Source organism: Paralichthys olivaceus, chromosome 20 (genome assembly GCF_024713975.1).
Source record: "Paralichthys olivaceus isolate ysfri-2021 chromosome 20, ASM2471397v2, whole genome shotgun sequence".
Classification (NCBI taxonomy): Eukaryota; Metazoa; Chordata; class Actinopteri; order Pleuronectiformes; family Paralichthyidae; genus Paralichthys; species Paralichthys olivaceus.
In genome coordinates this window covers 6798676-6825535 of record NC_091112.1, presented here as the reverse complement: position 1 = coordinate 6825535, position 26860 = coordinate 6798676, and the positions used below count along the sequence as shown (strand labels likewise).

Genomic DNA, 26860 nt, shown 5'->3' with positions numbered 1-26860 from the left:
CTCATCCTCCTCATCCTCATCCTGCTGCACTGACTCAACTCATGCATGTGTCTCCCTGCAGAAACATAGGTCAGGCTCCACGTCACAGCCTCTAACATCGCTTGTTTCAGCTGCCATCCCTCCCAGCCCTCCTGTGACAGGCATGCGCCATCTCCCAACCCCGGTAATTGGGTGAAAAAGTGGGCAGTTCAGGATTTCATATCTGCCTCCAATTCCTCTCGACTCCCTCCTTTTGCTTCCCTGAGCCCCGGAGTGGATCGGTCCTCGCTCCCCCCAGCCCCCCCACATACCTGCAGAGCATCCACGGTCTCCTCTCCCCCTCCTCCACAGCCTGGGACGGGACAGTCGCACTGCAGCAGCAGAGACTGGAGGAAAATACTTTTTAACCCGAGAGCTGAGTCCATCCTGCACCAGCTGAGATGCTGCTGAGGAGAATCCGGTGGGTTCGTTTTTATTTCATTGCGGGTTGGGTCAAAGTTTTGATGATGGCGTCATTAAATCAGCCTCTTCATGGTTTATTAGAAGAAACTTCTGCTGAGGTCCTGAAACTGTGGCCCGGTGTGAATTTTAATTTCTCCCAGAAAATGCCATTTGTTTAAATTGACCATGACGCAGTTAGTTGGTTACGTGCAACTTTTTGTATTCTTTTAATTTGCTCATAACGTTTATTCTTTTTCTTTTTCCTCATCAGTCCCTGTGGCTAAGTCTGATGGTTGTGACCATGAACATTGTCAGAAGTAAAAGGATGTTCGTTAACTTCAAATAAACTTACTTCCCTCCACACTTCAGCTCTAATGTATGGAAGAGCATTTCTGCCAGTGACAAAAAAAGAAGATTCATGCTAAATCAAAATTACGAGATAAAAATCCAAACAACCGATGAGATAATGATTCATAATTATCAGATATAAGTTTGAAATGATGATATATGAAGTCTTAGTTATGAGATAGCAAGCATCATTATGAGATACGTTATCGAAATGATGAGATAGAAAATCCATTATGAAATAGTAAGTCTGAGTATGACATACAAAGCCATTATTTTCAGTTAGTAGGTCAAATTATATTGAGTTAGAAAGTCAATGTATTGAGATGCCAAGTATATCAAGTCAAAACCTTTAGGTTGGTAAGTCATTACATTGGGTGACTCATTGTTTGGAGGTATGACATCATTATTGAAGTCATAATTTTGAGAAGGTTTCTCGTTTTAATGATTCCAGGATCCATTGTACTGTACAATCTTTTTTTATTTGAAGGTTTTTTGTGTGGGGTAAACTGAGGATGCTGATGTATTTATGAAGCTCTGAACTGATGCTCCTGTGCCCTGCAGGAGAAACAATAAGGAGTTGGTTCTTTTGTCTAAAGTGCACATTTAGCCTCTCCGGGCTCAGGTGGACCTCAGTAATGGACCGGTGGAGGGTCAAAGTGAGACAGAGGAAAAATGAATGGTGGAAAAGCAGGTTTTTAAAAGATTCCTCTCTGTGCAGTGGTGCGGTGGCTCTCTGGTCTGATGTTCACCTGAAAAGACCTTTTCTATGAGACCAAGTATTTACGATATGAAGATGATAATGATTGAAGATTGTCTTTTTGACCCAGTAAAACCTGAATGTGATATTTTAACATCAGGCAACAGAAGTGTCACTTATTTGCTGCACCTCCTCAGACCTGAATTTCTTTACAGCAAATATAACTCTTATTTGAAGAATTCTCTATATATCATTCAAATATTGACAAGAAATAAAGAAGCAGGTTTAATTTCCAGTCCAGTTAACAAACATATTATGATAAACTGATACTGCAGAATGCTAAGATAATTATATAATTACAAGTCAGTAGATGAAGCTCAACTGGTAATTTTAAGACCCTTGAGGCAAATTAATTGATTTTTATTTGTGATATTAGACTAAATAGACAAAATGAGGCATTCATTTCTTAAAATAGTCCATAAAAAGTCAATAGTCACAACCAGGTGTGTGTCTGTGTGGTTTGTATTGGGCTGACCTGCAGTGGAGTTGTGCAGTCAGGACTGAGATGAGTTTGTTTGAAACATCCCTCTACTCTTTCCCAGGTACACTGGGTGGTGAAGCATCTGGTGAGTGGCTTTGCCAACCATCTCTCTAAGGAGCCAGATGATCGGTTTGTTTGTCATGTCTGTGAAATGTGGTCTGGGAGGTGATGCGTGGCGGCTCTGCGTTTGATGCTCAGAGCCAGGGGCGAGGTGTTGAGTGAAGAGCGGGACATGGGTCAGACAGGGCCACCGAAGTACACAGGAGCCATGTTGAGATAGATATTGAGGACGACTGGATATTATCTGTTGTCAGTATATGACCAAAACCCACATAAGCATAAATAAAGAAATCCCAGTAGTTTTAGGGACTTGAGACTGATACAAGTGGTAAGGTTGCAAAAAACGATCCAAGTTTTCCCTAATGATACATCAGATTATATTATTAGAAGATTTCTGCTAAGTATGGGGTGGATGTGGCTCAGGAGGTTGTCCACCAAGCAGAAAGTTGGTGGTTCGATCCCTGGTTCCTCCAGTCTGCATTCCTAAATTTCTTTTGACAAGATGCTGAACCCCTGTGATAGGTTAAAACATTCTTGCCTTGTTCTATATAAAGAGAAATGAATCTTTAAATTAAATGCCTTTTTCAAGAATGTTGTGTTATTTATGTTGCACTTCCTTCCTATCATATATTTAGTTTCAACCCCAATGCGCTTGAGTCAATGAATCTGAATTCAAAAATAACTTGAAACTGGAAGGATAAAGCCACAGTGCTCATGTGGGGAACAGAAACTTAGACCAGAGTGGATTCCTGCCTCGTAAAAACCCAATTACTGATTTCCAGGAGAGCCCTGTTGTATTTTATCACAGACCCATTGTAGCCAAACGCCAGGTCCAGCTCAGCTCGCTGCCCTGCACTTACATCAGTCAAACCAGTGGCTCTGTATGTTTGAACTGGCTGAACTGGGATCATTTTCCGGCTTGTTGGTGCAGACCATGTTCGCCTGGTGTGACCTTGAGTCAGGCTGCAGCAGAGACCACCCACAAGACTCATCATGGAAGTTTTTAATCTTCAGTGCAGCACTTATAGATATCTCAGCATCTACTTGTGTTTTCCTTGTTCACTTCTACGTCTTGTATTAATAATTAAAGCTGATTAATTTATTTTCACCCTGATTTTCAGTGTCAGTTTGTTTTAGCTCTCTGTGTCTGCAGCAGGAGGAGACTGGATTAGTTCTTCCAGTGGATAATGCACTGGCTGCAGTTTGTAGATCTGTTAATGCAGCGCGTGGCATTGATTTTTAGCTTAACTTGCCTTCGTTGTTATTCACATTAAAGAGAGCTGAACTGCAGAGCGCCTGGTGACGGCGAGAGCAAAGACGAGCTCTCAAAATAACCAGCGGCAACCAGATTATCTCCTCTGCACAAACCCATATGCAAACATACTCCCTCAACATTTATTCCATGTGAAAACAGTGTGCAGTGTCTTAATGTGGCCTCTCCCTTTGAGCGAAGCATGCTCATTCTTCGTGGTTCAAAACTTCCTTTTCTAACCCCTGAAAAGAGTGAGAGAAAAGAAAGAGAAAGAGTGAGCAAGTGTGCCAGTGCCCTGTCCTTTAATTTCGCCCTGGGCCTTTTGTGCGGGAGTCGGTATGAAGTGAAAGCACAGTGTGCAGCTGTCCTCCTGGCCCACTGCTCGCTTTCTGTGAGCCGTTCTCTTGTCAAGAATACTAATAGTGATACCAGCTCTGTGGAGTCCACCCAGCTGGTGAGGGAAACAGTTGACAACTATTCTGCTGTCAAAGACGACCATTTAATTCATATGTCACAGTTAAGTGAGCTGTGTTTGTGCTGACTCCGTGCGAAGGATGCTTTTGATTCACAGACGCAGAAAAGGCTCAAACTTATCGGTACTTTTTCAACTCCAGAGATTCTGATCTTTTCTGTTCTTCAATTTTTTACCTTTCACATCAGAGAAAAGAGCTCCTGATAAACGTGTGTCACTCTGAGGCTCATAATGAGGCTCATGTGTCTCAACATACTGTCATCTTACTGTATCTCCGGTAGAACAGAAATGGACAAGTTTGGCACACACACACACACACACACACACACACAACGTCCTCTGTACGCAGTCTTTTCAGCATTTGCCCATCAAGAGTTTTGTTGTGTCGGTGGAATCAGCTACAGTAAAACTCTGCTCTGGGGATTCTTTGTACAGAGTTTAAAGCAACGTGGCCACAAATATCCTTCATTATCCTTTTCTCCTTCATTAGCTTTCCCCCACACTCTCTGGTGCTTTCACACATGGAGCAGTGACAAAACTCTCAGCATGCAAAATAAAACAACCTTTTTTAAGTACTGTCCCATAATGCAATGCACAAAGGAAATGGAGGAGTGGCTGCAGCTGGGAAAAGTTAAAACTAATTGCTCCAAGAACACCTCAGAAAAAAACATGAGTATCATATTTTTAGGAAAACATGTTAATGACTCTTTGTTAAATTTAATTTGCAACAGATTTATATAATGGCAGATTAACTGATACCACATGGTGCATAATTGTATTTTTGTTATGTTTTTTTGTTGATTTATTTGATACTAAGAATGAAATCTGTATACTACAAAGATACACTATCGTGTACAATGAGTGTATAATATAGATGTGTAGGTTGTGTGCCCTACCTTTTACTGTTTTTCCCTAATAAGGAGAATTAGTTTGGACTTTAATAAAACTGTCTAATCCAAATTAATCTCATCTAAATCATCTAATCTAAACTATTATATTAGTTTATGTAAAACTTTAGACACTCAGTATTTCAGGTGCAAGAAATGATGATTTGTAGAATTGTCAAGTGTATGGTTGCTTGATAATACATATCATACGTATACAGAAACATAGAGTCAATATTTAAATCACAATTTCTTCACATCAACTGTGCCACGTCTTTATTAAAGGAGACATTTTATCAGCCCTGAAAAGTAGCTTGGAGTGTGTGCGCTGCTTTTTAATGATGAACGAACACTTGCAGCTTCACCGTGGCTGCCTCATGAGGTTGTGTGAGGTCACAATGAGCATCCTGCCATGCCTGCTGGGTTAATAACAGGGCCAGACTGGTGACGGAGAGCTGGCAGGATGCCGCTGGGCTGAGACGCCGTGTCATTAGCTCCCGGATGTGATGAATGGCTTGTGGTCAGGAGCCTGTGCTCTCAGCTTCCCTTTGAAAACCAGAGACGTTGCTCTTTTATACGGAATGACTGAGCTCTGAGATAGGTTTTGTTTTTAGTATTTTAAGGGAGTTGTATGTATGTCAGTGTTTTACCCAGAGATTCTGCTCCAGTGCTACGATGCTTAAGAACCTTTGGAGCCGGTTTTCTCCACTGACACTGTAGTTTATTCGGTACACTCAGTTAAAGTTTGTTAAAACTGTTATAAGGTCAAATTCATGACATTTTATTACATTATGCACAGAGCTCTCTAGTAGTATTCACACAATGTAATACCTATTTATATGAATTTAGCTATTTGTTTTTGAATTTGAACAATTTAATGTTTTCTGTATTTGCAGCGGTTCAACTTACTTCTTAATTATTACTGAAAGCACAAATCATATTAAATTCAACTGTATACATTGCTGACACTCCAAATATGACAGAATAACTGTGAAACTGCCTTTCAACGAAGTATCTGTACATGTACAGGACTAAAATCCCAGTAGGTGGACGCTGTGGTGAAGGTACTGTAATACATAGCTGCATAGTTTGCCAGTTGTGACCTTTAACATTACAATAAATCAGTCTGGTGAGATCAGTGGAGCGTGTTCCCACGATGAGCTGAACCAACACAATTCATGACTTCCACTGATAGAAATTGCTGTGTCCATTAAAGGTTAAATAGGTGTGAAATTGGAAACAGGAAATTATTTATTCATCTTAATTTGTGTCAAAATGTACATTGTCTTATTGTTTGTTGTGTTTGCCTCTTTATCTCCACAGACATGTTCTTCCACTTCTCTGTGTCGTCTGCCGTCTCTCTATGGCCTTCCCCACCCAAACACCATCTGCATACGGTACCTCTACATTCTTCCATTGTCTCAATGTTTTATTGGAAATACTCAAGGTTCTTATTATGGCTTAAAATACTACAATCTCTGTATCCTCTATATTTCTGATCTGCAGATGATGTCCAGTCCCTCCAGGTGAACATCCCCCACTCAGGTCCTGTTTTTGCTCCGCTGGGCAGCTCCATCTCCATCCCCTGCTCAGTGTCCCTGTCCTCCACACCCACCTCCTCCTCCTTCGCCCCCGTTGTACCACGGGTCAAGTGGACCGTGGTGTCTGGAGGGGTGGAGACACAGATCTTGGTGGCGAGGGGTGAGAGGGTGAAGATCAATGAGGCGTACAGAGACCGCGCTGCACTGCTCAACTACACGTCCTTCCCTGATGACCTGTCACTGTGGCTGGGAGATCTGCGCTCCAGCGACTCTGGCCACTATCGCTGTGAGGTGCAGTTCGGCCTAGAGGACACCAGTGATCTCGTGCAACTCAAGGTCAAAGGTAACAAAATGAAGGCTCTGAAAGAGTAAGAGAAATGTACAGTATAGAGCATACAGGATACAACATAACACTAGTTTCATACATTGCATGGGTTTGCTTAATTTAACAGTATTTTTTTCTGTTGTGTTTTTTTTTCCATAAATTGAAAAGTTTTGTTATAACATTTCAGAGAATTACATAAATTGTCTGTACCAAATTTTTGTCTATGTTTGTCACACTGCCATGGTTGTGGTAGTCATATTCTTGTTATATAACAAGAATATGACTACCACAACCATATATATATATATTGAATATTTTGAGCAGGTATTCAAAGATTTTATGTTTGACTTGATGATTATGATTTTTATAAATATTAGAATGAGTTTCTATTTTTTTATAGTATGGAAAATAAATATCAAACAAGAGTTGAAATGTAAGGTCCTCTCAGAGACAAAAAATGTATAAATATATTTTTGTACGAATAAATATCAAAGCATTACTCACCCATTCTCTTTGAAAATTGCAGAAATGTTAAATAGGTTAAATAGATGTTGCTGACATCTATTTCAAATGAATTATTTGTTGGATAAATGCCCCAGATTGATTTTATAACAGCTATTACTTTAGCTACCATAGTCATTCTCTTTGGTCTTTGGTTGTATACTCTGAATCTAAACATGTTCATAATGTTTGTGTATGTGCCTGTTTGTTTAGGTGTTGTATTTCACTACAGAGATGCTTTGGGCCGCTATGCGTTCTCCTTCCATCAGGCCCAGAAGGCTTGTGAGGCCATCGGGGCAGAAATGGCCACTGCTGACCAGCTGCTGGCGGCTTATTCTGATGGATACGAGCAGTGTGATGCAGGCTGGCTGGCAGACCAGTCTGTCAGGTATCTCATCTGTATCTTCTGTATGACGCTCACACTCAATCTGCACATACTCTCAAACTCATGCTCTAAAAACTGGATGTGTTCATGGAAACATTCTAAATACATGATTAATTGTTGAAAATCAAATTTTCCCCAAATCTAGTTCAGTGTTTCTGATATTTTTGGATGAATAAACTATAATTACTGACTTGCTGGTCCATCAATCTTTAAGAGGTTAATGTTATGTAAGTAATGCTGATTGTTTCCATTCCTCCAGGTACCCAATCCAAGTTCCCCGTGAGGGCTGCTATGGAGACATGGACGGGCAACCAGGAGTGAGAAACTACGGGACAATGGATCCAGATGAACTTTTTGATGTTTATTGTTATGTGGAACAAATTAACGGTATGACAACAACTCACATCTCTCTATATATATTTCCCATATAAATATTTCATTTTCAATTCTATAGCCAAACTTGAATCTTTTAGAAAATACTGATATCAATAGTGATCGCTTAAAAACTACAATAACTATATATCAGTATATATTGATATATAGATGCCTTACATTTGGTTGTTATGATGAAACTTTATAAAAGATATTATGGTTTGTAGGAGAGGTGTTCCATGACTCCGTCCCACAGCTGCTGTCATTTGCCGAAGCACGGTCATACTGCAGAGCCGCAGGGGCAGAGCTGGCGACAACTGCACAGCTGTACTTGGCATGGAGTGAAGGTCTGGACCGTTGCAGCCCTGGTTGGCTGTCTGACGGCAGTGTGCGCTACCCAATCATAACCCCCAGAGAGCGCTGTGGGGGGCCTCAGGCAGGCGTCAAAACCCTCTACCGCTTCAGCAACCAAACTGGTTTCCCAGAGCCGTCAAACCTTCACGACGTTTATTGTGTGAGAGGTGAGTGTTTTGTTACTCAAAAATGAATGTGCATAAAATAGAATTAAATTGCATGCTTTGATATGAATGCAAACTTTTCACTACTGTTAATTCCTACTCATTTGGACAGTTGCGTTAATAAGAAATTGTTGCTGTCGTACATTACCTCTTGTATTTTATTTCTAATTACTTAACTGTCTTCTACAGACAACAGAAATGCTCCCACTGACTCTCCTTTCGACTACATGGCCACAGAGTCTGAAGACATCGGACAAGATGTTGTTATTCTTACGCGAACAGATCAAGAGCTGCACCTGAACCAACATGTAGAGGAAGTGGAGCGAGAGGCGCTTAGTGTAGTTGAATCTTTTCCCTTTGTCTCACGTCTCTCCACTGAGGAAAACCTGGTGGACACGCATCCAACCGTTATATCAGACACAACAGCGTCTCCCCTCAACACCACATATGTGGACCTCCCTCAGCCATTTGATGAAATGTCATCTGCTACGGAAATGACCTCCCACTCCCAGCAACCTCTGATGAACAGCACAATCAGCAGCACAGAAACCTACAATGTTCCACAAAATACATCACTGATGCCCAGTGTTCACAATGACACAGCTTCCCACCAGAGCTTGAACTTCACCGTTCACCATTTTGAACCTGAAAACACCACAGGGTTTCCTGAACTATCATACGAGCCTCCCACTCACAACCAAACGGTACCAGACACAAACCCCGAAGAGCAAACACAAATGTCTGAGAGAACGAAGGATTCCCAAGAAGTACAAGAGACACATTTGGATTTAATCAGATCACAAGCCAATTACAGTGAAGCAGACAGAAACCATACTCAGGAGGAGAATATCCTGGAAGCGACACCAGAAACCTCTGACAACATCCTCCAGCCTCGCCTGGAGGAGGCAGCAGTAGCACGGCCTGAGCAGAGGTTTCTCTCGACTCAGTCGCCAAAAGAAGAAGGAGAACTTCTAACTACCAAAGCTTCAACTTCACTGTGGCCCCCTCTTGATGGATCTGGAGATATTTCTCAAGGTATGATTTAATACAATTATGATATAAGCAAAACTAAGAGTCCACGGTCATGATAGCAGCTCTTAGAGGATGTACTCTTGCAGTACCTTACATATACACAATGACAATACTATATGTTAATGTTAAGCAGGTATGTTTACCAGGTTTACCACTTTAAGTTTATAGTGTGAGCATGTTTGTTAATCAGCACTAAACAAAATACAGCTGAGGGTGATGGGAATATATTAGTTTTGGATGAATAGTGTTTGTTTGATTTACTGACACTGTAATCTATAGAGCAATGCTGCTAGAAACATCAGTTTGCTAATAGATACATACTTAAAGCTCCAAAAATGTTTTGTCTTGTTTTTCTCCAGAGAGTGACCTTGACATTGGAGCCGTCACTTCCATCACCACATCAGATTCTTCCACTTCTGGTGTAACCACTCACCCGTCACCTTCTGCTTCACCTAGCAGCACTCCTGCTGAACCGCGGACTGCACTTCCAAATCCAACGTCTTCATCTGGGTCACCAAATACTGATAAATTTGGCTTCAGTGTCCTCTCCACAGTAGCACAGTTATGGGAGTCTTCCATTTCAAAACAGGAGGGAAGTACAAGCTTAGAATCTGAAGACGCAGTCACAATAGAAAGTGAGGAGAAAACGCTGCACCCAACAAGGGCTCAAGAAATCCTTGTTTCTGGAGCAAGTCTGGCAACCACAGAGTCTTCAGCAGGGCCAGACACTTCTCAGATGCCCACTGATTCCACCACAGAAGAGTATAGGACATCAGGGTACAAAGTGTATTGGGACCCTAAAACCATCACTTATGAAGAGGCAAGTGGACAGGAGCCAGGTGCAGTTACTGCAGTCATGGTGGAAGACATTAAATTTGCCCCAACCCTTGAAGAGGAAATCAAAGTTTCCTCAAACGTTGAAGACAAGGCTGATGTTTCCTTCACTGTTACTCCCACTATTAAAGATGAAGCTAATGTTTCCCCAACCATTGTAGATGAAGCTAAAGATTCCTTTTCACTTGAACAGGAAGATAAAGTTTCCCCAACCGTTGAAGACGTGACAGGTACTCCAGTTCTTAAAGATGAAGTCAAAGTTGCACCAACATTTGAAGATGAAGTTTCCTTTTCACTGGAAGTTACTGTTACCCCAACACACGAGGATGAAACAAATGTTGCCCCAACACTTGAAGAAGAAGCTAACATTGCCCAAACGCTTGAAGAAGCTAATGTTGACCCAACCATTGATGATGCTGATGTTGCCCCAACACTTGAAGAAGAAGCTAACATTGCCCAAACACTTGAAGAAGCTAATGTTGACCCAACCATTGATGAGACTGACGTTGGCCCAACCCATGAGGAAGTTAACGTAGCCCCAACCCTTGAAGGAGAAGCTAATGTTTCCACACCATTAGAAGAAGATATTGTTACCTTAGCCCATGAAGAAGAAGCTGACATTGCTTCAACCTTAGAAGAAGAAGCTAACTTGGCTCCTACCATTGAGGACTTCACCGTCTTTCCTCTCGATTCTCTAACGTCTGACTGGGCTCTGCTGACAACCACAACTGGACCCCAAGAATCCCTCAACGGTCTTGAGTACAGCAGGAAGACCTCCCCCACCACCTCCCCAGCAGCTCCAGATTCCTCCTCGAGTACAAAGCCGACCAGGGCCACCAGGGCCACCAGAGCCACGACCACCGCCACCATCAAGACCACCACACACTGGTCTAGACGCACCTGGAGCCCGACCACCACAACACAGAGAGTTTTCCACAAGACGACAGAGCCCCAGAAGGTGACGCACCTCATACCACCAGTGGATCAGGGTCTGGTGGATGGTGAGTTTAGTCTCACCCAGCCGCCCACCCTGCTTATCTTGCCCAATGAGAGGGCAGCTGTGGGCGGTACAGGGAAATCTTCAGGTAATGTTAAAGCCACTTTCATCAGCCTAACTGTCCTCCTCTTTCTACTCGACGCAGTGATGCACTAAAATCCCTGATCTGTCTTCTGCCCCAAACTACCTTTGCTCCATTTTCTGTAAAACACCTCCCCTCCTTTTTCAAATGACTTCCCACGTTTGCTTCATTTGTCTCAGAAAGCCCACTCACCCCTCTGATTCCTCCTGATTCTCATATCTATCCTCCTGATTCCTACTCCCCTTTTGGGACAGCTCCCATTTGGCATTGGTCAAAAGTCCAGTCTCGTTATGCATGATGTTTCCCTCCTCATCCAAAGATTGACTTCTGTGAAGTACTGGTGTGCTGGAATTAATGTTTTAGCGATGTTAAAAGCTAAGGTAAACCTTTCACAGAACCTTGATCCATGGATTTCTTTTTCTTAAAATTAACCTCTCAACAAAATGCTAATTATACTCTTCACAATCTTTTTCCTCCTGTTGTCAATACTCACCACGTTTGCAGTAATCTGGAAGAAACATGACAAAGGGACTTGATCTTTCTCTGTTACAGCATTTACGTTGAATGTAATGACACTGACCTGTGCAACCGCACTAATGTTTTATGTTTAATCCATAACTGTCGGGTCATCAACTGTTGTTATTCCTCAGATTTAGAATTCTTGTACTATTTTAGACTAAAGCACAGTTTATTATTATGTTGAATGTTCATAAGCACAATTATTGTTCAGTGTTGATTTGTTGTAGCATTTAATGTTTCATAGTCGTGTCATGTTCTATTTTTTAATCATAATCATTCATGATTTGTACAGTGTTGTGTATTTTTAGGTGTAATAATGATAAAGTTAACCAAGTGATGATTGTTTCTCCTCTCGCCATCAGTTGAAATCTTTCAAATTGTTTTTCTTCAGTCTCAAAAATCTTAATTAGACACTTTCTTGCTTCATAACAGAACTTAACTTTAAATTAAAATTAAAAGTGATACAAATACATTACTGTGCACGTCGTGCATGTGCACAGGTACGTTCAGATCATTTGAAGATTACTGTAACACCAAGCAGACGTGTCTTTACTGGAAATCCTGTCTTCACAAAACCAAGAGTCATTCCAGTCAGCCATATTTGTGGTGACAATTGGCCAGTATAATTAAAAGGGAATTGTGGGAAACAGCAGCTGATGTAACAAGAAGCTCTGCAGAAGTGTTTTCATTGAATGGAGGACAGAACATTTCACTGTATTCATCATGGAGGTGATGTCAGATTTATCTGATAATTCTTCCTAAACTCACATTTACACGTACTAAAAAGCTCCAATTAATCCATGGTTGCAGGTACAGTTTTTTTTATACTGTTATATAACTATATATAAGTATATTACTATTCGTGGGGATGGTAAAAGGTGTGAGGGAAAAGCATTCCCTCACATCTGTGCATTTTTGAAGCACACTTTCTGTCGAAGACATTCTCAGGCATCCACAAAGTTTGCCTTAATGAATGAGTACAGTAACGATCAGAGCATTCAGAGAATTATCCAGTTTTTTTACATTAAATCTCAGTTTCATCATCTTTGGCGAGCAGTTTAAAAAGTTAAAAAACTGGACTGTTCATAGTTATAACGACCAGAGATTCTGCAGCTTATAACAGCTGAGAAAGGTCACTGCTCTTCCACATTACTGACCTCACAGCATCAACAACAGTTACTGTATTGTCATGTGAAGGGTGAGAATTAAACCAAGGTCTCTGTTATTGTGCAAACTTGACAAAACAACAACTTTGCAAAAATGAGGCTTCAGTGGTGACTTGAAAGGAATCTTAAAGATTCTTGTTGCTCCAGTTGTGTATTTTTCGGCAAAACGGAACAACAATTTACTTTACAGCCTGTGATTCTCATTAGACTTGTGTAACAACCTGTCATACACACAGTAACTTAAAGAGAGCTGTCTGAATAGCATCAAATGTGTGCTCGGTATAATGACAGACACCACAGAGTTCCTGTTTATAGGGTGTCAAGGGACACAAACCAAATCCACTTGTAAAATGTTTAATTTCAGTTGGGACACACATGCCACCATTTTAGCCTTCAACAGCAAAGTTTTACTGCAACTCCTAACTCCCTCTTTTCCCTCAAGACTCAAATAAATCAGGAAACCTTGTGATGACAACGCATTCAGTCAAGATTAAGAGAAATTAGTTTTTTAGTTTGTCAACATGGTCAAAAAGGCACTTAGTTGGGGTTTTTTCTGGTATAATGTGTTTGCATGTCAAACCTAATAAACAAAATGTTATTTTTTGTGTAATGTGCAGGTGTGAACTACAGTTTGTTGTTCTAAACCACAGACAATTAAACTGAAGACATGTGCAGTATGGAAACTGGTTATAAGGAAGAAAAAAGATTTGTGTGTTTTTTTTTTACTCTGTTAGTGAGAAAATGATGAATAGGAAAGAAAGAGAGAAAGACGTGATGAGTTAGACATCATGATGTTTGTCCTCTGCTGCCCTCCTTTGGCTCATGTTGGAATTTTTTTTTAACTTAAGGCTTTGACGTTTATTTTTTTATTTATTACAATTAGCACAGAAGTATGCACGATACCTTTGATACGTGATTTCCAGATTTTTGAAACGACTAATAATAAAACGACTAATTCTTAAGATTTGCCTCAATTGCTATTTAGTATTTATCACTCTTTCAAATCCACCAAATCTTTTGCTTATACATGCAAATATTTTATTTTATATGCATTATTCACAGAAAAATGCTAGACTTGTTTCTATGTTGTGTGCTCTCTTGCAGTTAAAGCATCAAAACAATCTGCTAATAACCGGACCTTGTGTTTCAGATGCGTGTGAAGACGACCCCTGTCTCAACGGAGGCACCTGTACGGACAGAGACGGGCAGATTAAATGTCTCTGTTTGCCAACGTATGGAGGAAACCTCTGTCAGACTGGTGAGCTCTCTCTGAAAATCTCTTCTGTCGAGTTTTTTTTAAGATGGAGATCTGCATTAAGTTTGTTTTAAATTCCCACAAACAAGCATTTGTGATCAAGAGGTTCCTTTACTCATCTGAACCAGCCTACATTCAGTTTCATTCACACGTCTCCAGTCATTTCTCAAGACTCTTCATCAACCGCTCTCCTCCTCTGTGTCTCTTTCAGACCTGGAGCAATGTGAACCAGGCTGGGACAAGTTTCATGGTTTCTGCTACCGACACTTCAGCCAGCGTCTGAGCTGGGAGGTGGCGGAGCAGCACTGTCGCATGCTGGGGGCTCACCTGGTGTCCATCATGACCCCCGAGGAGCAGAATTACATCAACAGTAGGTTCACTGAGACAATCTGTCTCTATACACAAACAAATGATATCGTTTTGTGAGTTTTATATTTCATCTTTTTGTCTTGTTCCCCAGGCAACTACAAGGAGTACCAGTGGACCGGTCTGAACGATAAGACCATCGAGGATGATTTCCGCTGGTCTGATGGCAACCCTCTGGTCAGTATTATTAGAAAACAGTATAAGCAAACATACAGCTACAGGCTGCTTAGATGAAGCAGTTTCGTCGATAATAACAAAATCTCCATCACTATCTAACCTAACAATTGCATAGTTCTTTGTGATATAATCTATGGACATATCTTGTTTTCCCACTATGTTTACAGTTGTATGAGAACTGGTACAGAGGTCAGCCGGACAGTTACTTCCTCTCAGGAGAAGACTGTGTGGTGATGGTGTGGCACGATGACGGACGCTGGAGTGACGTGCCCTGCAACTATCACCTGTCCTACACTTGCAAGAAGGGCACCAGTGAGTAAACCGTCACCATACAGCAGTAATTTATAACAGTTGAACAACGCAAGGAGGCAAAGTTTGTGGGAAAGAAGATCTATGTATTGTTTTTTTCTTTCTTCAGCCTCGTGTGGTCCACCACCAAAGGTCCGAAACACCTCCATATTTGGAAAAGCTCGACAGAGATATGAAACAAATGCAGTTGTGCGTTATCACTGTGTCGGGGGTTTCCAGCAGAGACTCAATCCTGTGATCAGGTGTCTGTCCGGAGGCCTGTGGGAGAGACCACAGATCATGTGCATCCCTGGTAAGATAAGAGTTTAACCCTGAACAAAGATTAACAATCTGTATTTACTATAAAACTTGAACACAATGTTTGACATAAAGTTACTGGTATGTGGATCTACAGTCCGTATTGAACAGAATTAGATAAGACACAAATTCAGTCCTATATGGAACCAGGGCCAAATATGTAAAAATTAAACAAAATAGATTTGTTTTGTATGGAATGAAAGCATCAAGCAGAAAGAAAATATGATTTATTTATTTTTAGAGGGTGGAGGTCCAACACAGGATCCTGAAGCGATGTCACCGACCAACAGCAACTTTGCAGCGATCGAAGACGGTTTTGAAGCCACTAAAGAGACGCCACAGTACTGGGACATCAAGTTTTAAAAGTCAGTCGTTCTTTTCTTGTCTTGTTTTGTTAAACTCTGCTGCTGTAACATGACAAAAGATCTGGGTGCTTTTACCAATGAACGCTCACAATGAACCACAAAAGCGAAGGAAAATGGGCCACAGACGACTTTTTAGATGTGCTAACTTAAAAACATTCCTATTTTGATTACCTTGAAAAATGCATTTAAAATAAAAGAAGCGTTGTGACTGTCAGACATTTAAAAATAATTTAAAGTGATGACCTGATGAGTCCTTTCCACTTGAAAGAAATAAAGTAAATGTGCAAAGTCTTGATTTCCTATACCAGCTCCAAATCTACATTAATAACTGCTCTCTATCTGGTTTTTGTGACGTCAAGAACCTTTTTATTAAATGGTGCTAATGTCTTCAAACCTTTATATCCAACAGATATGTTTGTTTTCAGTGTGATGTGAGAGTAGAGACGTGTACCTGCTTTTTTAAATCTATAACTCCAAAGCACAAAGCCAACGTTAACAAAAAATGAAATAATTACTGTACATATATTATTAGCTGTCACTCCTGTGATTGCTGTCGGTGTATTGAAACCTCTGACTTCCAGCAGACACAGTTTTGTTCGTCAGCTTTATGTTGTAATAAAGTTTTGTAGAACAGAGCAAAGAATAAATCGTTCTCTTATTTTACCCTCAGCACCGTGTGGGCGTCATTTCATGTGTCCTTAGGACACGGAGGAGGTAAAAGCTGATGCTGATGTTTGGTGATTGTCTTCATGTGTTTACAGGACGGGTGGTAAAAACATTTTTTTTGGGATCACTTGGATGAAGATTCCACAAGTGATTTCAAGAGGGAGGAACAGATGAGAGAAAACTGAATACTGTGATTAAAACCTTTAAAAACATGAGTGTGATGATTATTTAATGCATGAAATCCATTGATAGATGAAGTAGACCCTGGTTTTCTCCCAGGAAGGAACTGCATCAATGAATCAGTAATTTTCCTCTAAAGTCCACTTTATATTGCATTTCACTCTAAAACAGAAAAAACAAAGAAAAGTTTGGGTTTCAATTGAACAGAAAAAAAAAAAATCTGCGACGACGCACGATGAAGGTCATGTGACCAGTGTGATCACGTGCACCTGCGCCTACACCTGTCCACTCGAGTTTTACGTCACGGTTTCGTCAGTGCGTCGGAAAAAATGGAGGTAACCGGAGGCAAACAGGAAGTAAGTGGACAAGCGTTTGTAAATGTGTGTTTTCATGCTCATTTAGTTAAAATGAAAGGTGAAGATGTGTGACATCATCAGGGACGAGGAAGAAAACCGAGTTAAAAAAAACATGTTCGTGTGTTGACGTCATTAAGGTGAGTTAGCTATAGCAGGTGAGTTAGCTATAGCAGGCGAGTTAGCTGTAGAAGGTGAGTTAGCTGTAGAAGGTGAGTTAGCTGTAGCAGGTGAGTTAGCTGTAGCAGGTGAGTTAGCTGTAGAAGGTGAGTTAGCTGTAGCAGGTGAGTTAGCTGTAGCAGGTGAGTTAGCTGTAGAAGTTAGCTGGAGCAGGTAGCTAGCATATCAAACTTCCTGATAAAAGATGATACAATCAATCAAAGTTCATGATTTTCCATTGTCTTTATATTTTTCAGTATCTTTCCTGAGGTAAACAACAGTTCATTTTATATTATTCTTTTATCAGTTTCAAACCAACAGTGTTTATTGACAGTTGACACGTGTTTCTGTCTGAAAGACACTTTGTGTAGTAACTTTTCATGTGATACACTTTAGACTACAGTTGCGGCTACTCTACCACCAGGTGGCATCATTGTGCCGTGAATAGTTTTGATTTGCATTTTATAGATGAGGAAAGTGAAGCTGTATGATAGATTACATCACACAGGCTGAGACTCAACAAATACAATTGACTGTGGCATATTTCAGACAGCTTTACATTTCATTATATAGTATGAAACCTTTTTAAAATCATTGTAGACACATTGAAAAAACGTTACCTTTAGTTTACAATATGGTGTTTGATTGTCAGCCAACTGTGCTTCTTTTATTAGGTGACTAAAAATACTTGAAGACCTCTGCACTGTCAACGTCTATAACTGCTTTTATCTGTTTCATGACTGTAAATGGAATATTTTGCTAGTTTATTTTGAAATCAGACTAAACAAGCCACTGAAAAATCCGGTTATGCTCATTATTCAACAGATTAACACCCAACTGTATCATTAAGTCAGAAATTCTGCATGTTTAGTGCAGCAGTGGAAGATTTATTAGTAGAATTAGTAGAAGTACAGTTAAGAGTAAAAGTAAATAAAAGTCCTGCAAACTAGAACAATGTGTACACCAAGATAAAATTAAAAGTACCCAAAGTAAAAGCCGTCTCAGAACAACCTAATATTTGGACTGCAATGCATATTATTTTACTGGAATTTAGTATTGATGCATAAATGTGTGTATATTGCTTTTAATGTCACAGCTGATGAAGGTGAAGCTAAGACTTTATATGTTGCTGAGTCTATTGTGAAAGAAATCCTTATCTTATTTTAACCTGTTGCAAAAGATGATAGATCATTTGTTTCAGATAATGAAATGATATTTTCAACAAACTGACAACATAAAGTAGCAGAAGCAAATGGAGATACTCATCTATTGAGTAAAGGTCCTTTTCAAGCACTAGATGTAAATTTATTATCAACATTACACTTGCCAACGTGTAACCAGCATTTTCAGCATTATATTTTTGCATGTGCGTGTGTCTATGCAGAATGCATCAACCTGCGTGTTCTCTCTAAGCAACACGCCACTAAGCAAGGCATTTAGCCTGAAACAGATCCACATTAGTGCTGCTCACTGGCCGAAAATACTGGATTATAGTTGCACCCGCAGCTCCCCTGGTGCGCAATATGTCGTGCAACCCTCCTCCCTTCGGTTTCCTGCTCAATTAAAAAGACCGATCCACATTATCAGAGCCGATCAAAGGGCGAAGTTGAATTCATAAAGCATGGGCGGATGTTCAGAGAGGAGTCTGTGTTCATTGAGCGGCTCTGCAGTTCTCAGGCCTCCAGCGTAGCAGCACACAGCTCGGCCTGAATGCAGTGGGCTGGCGTCCGTCCCCTTCGTCACAGAGCTGATAACACAGCTCCAGATGGGAGCGTATTGTGGCCTGTGACCCTGAGGTGACGGGGTCAGAGTAGTGTGAACAGAGGCCAGTCTTAAAGCACTCCTCGTGGAGTTCCTCTTTCTTCCAAAGGCGCGTGGCTCGCTAATTGAGGGCCCACCTCTGAAAACCCAGTGCGAGGTCCTAGACACTTGAAAATGACCATTGGTGTGAACTCCAGGGAGAGGAGAGGCCTGTGGGGAATGAAAAGGCAGGAGTTGTCATTATTTGTGATGAGCTGTTAGAGCTGCTGCCATATTGCTTCATGTAGGTCTTAAATTTCATTCATCATGGTTTTTAAGTCTTAACCTTTAACTTTAAACCTATAGAAACCCTCACCTAACAATCCACAATTGCTCCAAAGTTACGTCCTCAACCTGCCTTTCAATCTCAACTTTCCAAAACCCATAATATTTTCAAAAAAATGGAACCAAATGTAAGAGATTTTTGTTTTTGAAAAGGGTTGTAAATGAAAAAATAGATTGCAGATTGTCAGTCTGATTGTTTCTATATTACATTGCAACAAAGAAAATAAAATTTTTCTAAAGAACTTGACGTTTAAAACCCACATGAGATTCAGGTGTAGATGAAACAATTAGATATAAATAATTTAAAGTCTGCAAATTCTGTTTAACGAGCACATTTTCCAGACTTCTCGTGTCGCATTGTTCATCAATGTGAGACGAATCTGCCACCAGATTTTTCCAGGAAAACTCAAGAGGAACATATTAGTAATAATTGAACAATTAAAGATACTTCACAAGATTTTGTTCGTCTGCACAATGAAAAGACAGAATGGTGAGAAGTTGAAAAGGCGTGCCAAGTCTGCTGGGAACCTCAGCAGTGGGCTTTACCCACAACCCTTCACCCCACCACCACCGCTTGCTGGGATACAAACAACCTTTGTGGCTTCTCTCCCTCTGCTGAATTCCAATGTGGACAAATGGGGTCTGAGCAGCAGCATCTCCCTCTGGTACTACTACCACAATATTCAGACAAATACTCAAAGTGTGTGTGTCCTTAGTCACAAATAAGTCAAGTGGAATACGTCTTCTCCCATTGATAATATTTAACTCATTTGCAACTCATTTACATTTTTCTCAAAACCTAAATGAGTTGCAAAGTTAATTTCACTCCCCTCACTTAGATGTGTTCTTAATTTGACTTTTACAAAATCGGTTATTGGAGTTCTTCATTGGCTTTTGCATTTTTAAGGGATTTAACAAGACAAAATAAGAAATGTTATACTTAATTTACTATTTATGTTTTTGAATGGAACAACCAGATTATACCAGCAGCAAATTTTTCTATTTTCAGTAAACTCATAAATGTGACGTTTACTGCCAAGCCTATGAAAGAACAGAAGTTGGTATGGGAACGTTCCATCTTTACTGTAGCGCTCTGCTCATTATACAGTAATCAGTGTCTGAACACTGACTTTGAGGATTGTCACAGGAAAAACACTAAACTGCTCAAAATGTCAGATTCAGGGTGAAATTTATTTCAGATTATTTCCTTTGAGACTCTTTAACTTCTGTTAACACACAAAAGGATAAAGCAATGTTGACTTTACTTTAAAAAAACAAACAATAAAATGTAGATATAATACATCAGGGTGGATGCTGCATTTTGTAATGTTTTCTTTGCAACCTTGTACTCTCATATGTAATATTGCATATGAAGTAACATATATTTTACATTTGTTTATTGTATCATCATCATATAATTTTTATCAGTCAATTACATCATCATTATAGAATACTCTATTTCACTTTTTGCTACTATATCTCATCCTGGTTGTTACAGCGACTGCTTTTTACTAAAATACTACATTTGTCAGTTGTCTCTGGTAAACAAACAATGCAATAACAGAATTGTTTCTGAAGTGCCTCAAATACATGAGTAATAAAAATAACTTTTGTATTTTGACTAAATATCTATATTTATTGTCTATATAGAAGTACCTCAAACATAACAGGTTCAGTACCACAATTGTTTTTTCAGTTATCTGCGAACACTGTGATTCCCTTTTCAAATCAGTAATTATAACGTTTTCATACACACACTGTCAGCAGTGCCGTGCGAGAACTATATCCTCGTAGACGTGAGTGTTGGTGGAAGCTGCAGCAGCTGGATGCAGCTCAGCTTCTCAGCATGATGAAAAGTGCGAGCTGCCTGCAGTCAGCGACTCTGCTCTAAGATCAGCTCCACTGATATAATGGCTTCTCTAATCCGAGCCAATTAGACCCACAGGGTACAGGGAGTGGCTGTTTTCACACTGCACCAATTTGCGCTGGGGGTGGGAGGACTGATTGACAGGCAGTCGTGTGAAAACACAGAGACAAATAGGTTATAATTTGAACCCATGGAGAGGCAATATGGAGGGTGAAGCCTGCATGGGAAAAGATTTGTAGCAGTATCTTTCACTGATGTCTTTTCTTACTATAAGAACAATCATCAATCATCAGGCCTTCGATCAAACCCATAAAAACATAATTGAACCAATTTGACCACATTGACGATCAATATGAACAAATAATCATCTATAAAATCCTCTCAGGTTTATTTTGTTAATGCTAACGACGTCATGTTAGAAACTGGAAACTGTTCTTTTAATGATAGGAAAAAACATTAAAGCTGCAGTGCAGGACAAAGATCCAGGAATTTTCTCTCAGTTTTTTTAACAGTGTGAGATGTGGTATTTTGACATTTTCTCAAATTTTCTAGGGAATAATTTAATAATAATTCAAAATTTCTCTATTAAAACATCAGGCAGATGGGGTGGGACTGATACCTAATGAGTTTGGTGCAGATTAAAAGAGAAATTGCAGCTAGTTTGAGAAACATACTTGCTCTAAACTTGGTCTAACATCACACTGCTGTTGTCAGACCCTCACTCCCTGCAGTGCTGCTAAACTCCAGCTGGGGGCACTCTGAGCTGAAGTTGTGTTAACAAAAAGGCCTGAGGATGATTGTTGAGTGTTTGTGTCCTACATGTTTCTATAAGAGCCGTCTTGTTCTCACAGCTGCTCCTCTACGTTAGGCATTGATTAGCATTCTGTCTGTGTATTGTTAATATATGCTGATAAATTATCCCCTTAGTTATAATTAGCAGGGGGAAATTTTATTATAACAAAATCAGTGTGTGATATTCGTATGGATGTTTTGTTTTTAGTGTTAGTAAGATCTGAGGGGGAGGGGGAGATGAATGAATAACAGTTAATGTCACAGGAGAAAGTCAAACACGTGGATTCCTTGTGTCATGTATAATCTAATTTTGTAAAGTAACTAGTAACTCAATCCTTCAGAAACAGTGGAGAGAATTGTAACGGGGTTGAAGTACAAGTATTACAGAACTGTACTAAAGTACTAGATTGTATAAGTGTATTTAGTTGCTTTACACCAGGGCTATTCATCTTCAATAGCAAGTGGGCCAAATTGGAAAGTCACTGAGGTTTTGAATATTTGTCATCTAATAACTACAAATGTACATTAGTAAATATATTACAATACTTTATTCTGGTATCATTATAATCAATTGCAGCCTGTTTAAATGTATGATGTGAAGAAACATATTGATCATTACACCAATGTATGTTAAATGGGCAGCTGTGGCTCAGGAGGTGGAGCAGCACCTGAGGCAACAGACTGAACCCCCGAACTGTGCTAGCAGTGTGTGGATGGCATGTGATAGAAAGAGTGCAGCAAATAGAAGCTCTGCGTGAATTTAGGAATTTACACTTGTAGTGCAAAGTGTTTTGAGTGGTCGATAAGAAGAGCACACTCAGCTTTCAGGGTCCTCAATCATTTGGCATTAGTAAAACCAACATAATAGCTCATCGTTTTTTCTGCATATGTCTTTGCTTTGTTTTAACATTTCATTTTACATCTAAACACGGATACACAGAGACCAGAGTGTTTACAGGGCATTTGTCTCTTTTAGTGGTTTAAAGCATTGTATGTGGACAAAAAGCGTGAATGAAGTGGTAAAATATTGTTTTGCAAAATATGCACTTGGTTCTTTACCATGTTCATAATGTTTGCTCATGTCCTTTATGTCATGTTGGAGGAACATCTCCAGTTTTGAATATTAGGCCGCCTAAAGTCCTTCATGTCCACCAGTTAAGTAGCCGTGTCCATCAAACGTGAGGTAGTGACGGATTTAAACAAACAGTGTCCTGACAACGTTATAAGCACCTCTCTGTGTTTTTTCTGTGTGTGCTGCTCTGAAGCATTAACATGTGAAAGCCTCTAGTTCCTGTGAACCTATTTGACCTCTGACCTCCTCTCTATGTGTCACAGACAACAAACAGCTGCAGCTGGGATGGAGGGGTTCCCCGTACGGTTCTCACCCACAGACTCCAGTTCAGATCGACTGGGACGTGTCTGCTCAGACGCAACATTGACTGAGTAAGAATAAGTGATTATTATAAGTGGTTGTGACTTGTTTTCACCATTAATGACTTATTGAGAGACGCATTCTTTGTCCTTTTTCATTCACATGCATTGTTAAAATTTGGTGGTGGCCAGGATGCTGTGAGAGTCGGGAGCATATGAAAACACACTAATAGATTAACAGTGCAAATGAATGTTGAGAGAAGTGTGTGTCACATGTTGGAGGACATGTGACACACACTTCACATTAGAAATAACAGAAATTGGAATTTGATAAAAGCATCATCAAGTGATATTTGATAACCTGCAGAGGGTGCTGTGTTGAACTGAAAGGGAAAATATGACAACAAATGAAACTGCAGTGTGTTGGAAATACATGTGAGGCAAGTACATCATGTGATCTGGCTGAGAAACCCTGTAAATACTGAGTATCACTCGATGCAGACAATATTTCTCTGTTTAGAAAACATCAACGCTGAAGTGCAGGTTCAGTTAATCATCAGTCAAATCTTCCCCATCTTTGTCTGAAATACAAAAACCTTGGCATAAATTATGACAGTTGATATACTTCAAGAACATTATATATTTTGACACATTAGTCACATGCAAGCAAACAACCAAACACATTATCATTGCAGGTCATCATTGACTAATTCTTGATATTACAAATTTTTTTAAATAAGGAATCTTTTTTCCAACATTTTTTCAAAGCTTGTAAAGCACTTTGAACAACTATTGATTTGTTTGAAAGGTGCTATATAAATAAAATTTTGATTAATTTAGGATTCATTTAATGTAATATATTTCCTGACCGACAGTGCTCAGGTAGAAAATTGGCTGTTTGTACATATATTTTCTAATTTTTTTTGCTATTGAGTTTTGGGCATTAATCAACTTTTTCCAAGCAACTCGTTCAAGGAAGTTCAAGTTGTGAGCAGTTTAACCAAAGAGTGATGTTTCTCATTGTGTCGTATAACATTTCATCTAGAAAATAAGCAAGCGTTATATAGTCTCAAGAAAGAAACCTATTTTAATAAAGCAGTTATGTGTATTTTCTTTCCTACACTGATTATCATCTTGCAACCACTGTGGTGCGACATGTTTTATGCAAAACTTATTGCACATATTGGTACTTCTTTTGGATCATCTGTGGCTGCAGTTTGGTTCTAGTATGTCATACTGTAAAACAGTTTTCACTCTTATCATTTATGTCCCTCAGTGCTGTCATGTTAACCTATTTTTCACAGACAAGAGAGTTTGTCAAAAAACAAAACAAAGTGTGCTTTTATGAATTCAGCACGCACAATCAGACTCGAACCTGCACAGCCGAGACTCAGACATGCAAACAACACAATACGCACTTTCTCACAGCACCGTCCAGACACACACCCACAGTGTGACGCAGACAGTTTGAAGGGTCTCATCTCGCCTGCCTTTCTTTGGCTGTCTGCTCCGTCTGACCCAGCCTTTTTATACGTCTAATTAAGAAGTCAGACCCTCCAGCGTGCCATGACACACTCACGGCTGATTTCTACCCATGTTTTGTGCGTGTGTCTTCGTCTGGATAGATTGGTTTTATTTCGCAATCTATAAGATATTGTTTTCCCATCGAGCCCGCCGCTCCTCCGTCAAAGGTCTGAGAAAGTTGAAGAATAATTCACAAAACGTTGAATAGCAGCCGCTGGATTGTTTTTGTGGGAAACCAGCAAGTGGATGACTTTTAGACACAGGAAGAAATTTCAGACAATGTCCATTTGTGGAGTGAGGTTCAACTGAGCATTCCAATGTATGATCTCAGTCACACATTTAAGAGCCAAACAATGTGATGAGGAAAAAGAAAAGTCAAAAGATTCTTTCTAAACCTGTTTTGATAGTCTCTATTGTTTTTGCAGCGGTCTGTGCATATTTGCATATGTTTAAAAAATTAGCTGTTGGATCGTATCTGTGTGTGTGGGAGTGCACGTGCGTAGAAATAAATTTCCACGGACTCGCCGGGATGGACGACACACTTCGTCGTCCTGGCCATTCCGTGGAAGACTTCAGCCTCGACCCCTCCTGACTGAGTCACGACCTCCGGGCACTCATCAGAAAAGAGGCCAAGAGGTTAAACTCAGCAAACCAGGAGGTCAACAACCTCTTTATCCAGCCTTGCCCCCAATTCTGCAGTTGAGGAATGAACCGAGGAGCCTGGTCTTGACAGTTAGCATTTCCTGAAAACTCAGATTTCTTCAGGTTCAAACTGCTCTCGAATCACACTGCATGCTGCACGACCTCAGGTTATTTAAAAACCATGAACATGAATTAAAGACAGAAATGATTAAAGAATGAAAAAAAATCAGCTTTTCTTAAAACAATTGATTTACAGCGTTTTGTGTTTTACTTGAACTTCACACGAGGATTTCTATTTTATACATCTGCTTTGATAAGATAAGATAATCCTTTATTAATCTCCATCTGGGAAATGAATGTATCGCAGGAGCCCAAATACAGAATTAGTACAGGTAAAAAAGAGAATAGAACAATATAACTGAGATAAGAGAGTGCAAATGCAATTGACGTATTATATACAGAGACAATATATGCTGTGAATCCCCCTCCTTTTTACTTAATCATTTTGATAGAAGTAGTTTTTACATTAAATCATTAGCCTATAAAATTAATTGTATTGTTTTGTTGGGGCTCTTTGTCACTTTCAGATGTGTTCGCGATGATAGCGACTCCATTTTAACTTCTAAACATCTAAGATGGTTTAATGTAAATAAATGTGTGAAGCCCAAAGACGTAAAATGATCCAGTATTTAACACGAAAGTAAAGATTATATAGAATGTATAAAATTAATGTATCTGTAGCAAAACCTTGTTATTTTTCTTCTTTCCTTCCCCAGTAAATCATCTCACGACCCCTCACGTTTTTCTGGTGATGCATTGTGGTCTGACTCCTCAGGTTGGGAACCACTGGATCAAAATATCTGTGAATAAAAGCAGCTTCAGCTCGAGCAGCTACAGCTATAAATTCATACTTGTATATATCAGGATTAACAAGCTAATTCCATAGAAAACTCCCCTTTCAATCATAATGAGTTACTGTATTTTACTAGAACTTCAGTAAAGGATCTGATTAATTTCCCCACCACCAACTGTCCATTTCATTAAGACTTAACAGTGTTAGATGAGGAAGGTGTGTCACCATGAAAAGTAAACCGCAGGACATCACAGGTGTCTTTTTGAGAAACACTTGAGACCTGTGAGGACGCAGAGCAACAATTAAAGGGTTCAGAGGTCAAACAACTTGTGGAATTAAAAGGCCATTGAAAAGGGTCACACGGAGCGACCTCCACCCTACGCTCTGTCCCACGAGTCTCGCTCTCACCCTAACTCACACACGCACGCACATTAAATATTCAATTATGTTTAGAGAAGTGGTGAATTAGGGAGGAAGTGACCATTGTCCATTTGCCCCGAGGTCAGATCTCTTCATGTCAATTTCTGACCTGGAACAGGCCGAGGACCTTTATTTATTTTTCAGGGTGCTTTATTTCCACATTATGTCTTACTGATTTATGCATCTCAACACACACCATATACACATATACAAGTATTAGTAATATTTAGTAC

General features: G+C 39.9%; 1 protein-coding gene across 1 annotated transcript; it reads left to right on the top strand.

The window, feature by feature from the left end:
- Positions 1–191: 191 nt before the first annotated feature.
- Positions 192–16384, top strand: LOC109638784 (brevican core protein-like). Its single transcript, XM_069516295.1, has 14 exons — positions 192–439; positions 5998–6071; positions 6181–6558; positions 7255–7429; positions 7686–7813; positions 8026–8319; positions 8506–9351; positions 9708–11267; positions 14097–14204; positions 14413–14571; positions 14662–14744; positions 14912–15056; positions 15163–15345; positions 15592–16384. Exons 1-14 carry the CDS (start codon positions 420–422, stop codon positions 15711–15713), a joined length of 4275 nt encoding a protein of 1424 aa, XP_069372396.1. The 5' UTR covers positions 192–419; the 3' UTR covers positions 15714–16384.
- Positions 16385–26860: the final 10476 nt, after the last annotated feature.

Bases quoted from the DNA above. Each gene is read 5' to 3' on its own strand.
- LOC109638784 (XM_069516295.1), top strand. From the start codon at position 420: ATGCTGCTGAGGAGAATCCG. The intron at 6,559-7,254 runs GTAACAAAATGA...CTGTTTGTTTAG, and splicing joins CGTGCAACTCAAGGTCAAAG to GTGTTGTATTTCACTACAGA. The intron at 8,320-8,505 runs GTGAGTGTTTTG...TGTCTTCTACAG, and splicing joins CGACGTTTATTGTGTGAGAG to ACAACAGAAATGCTCCCACT.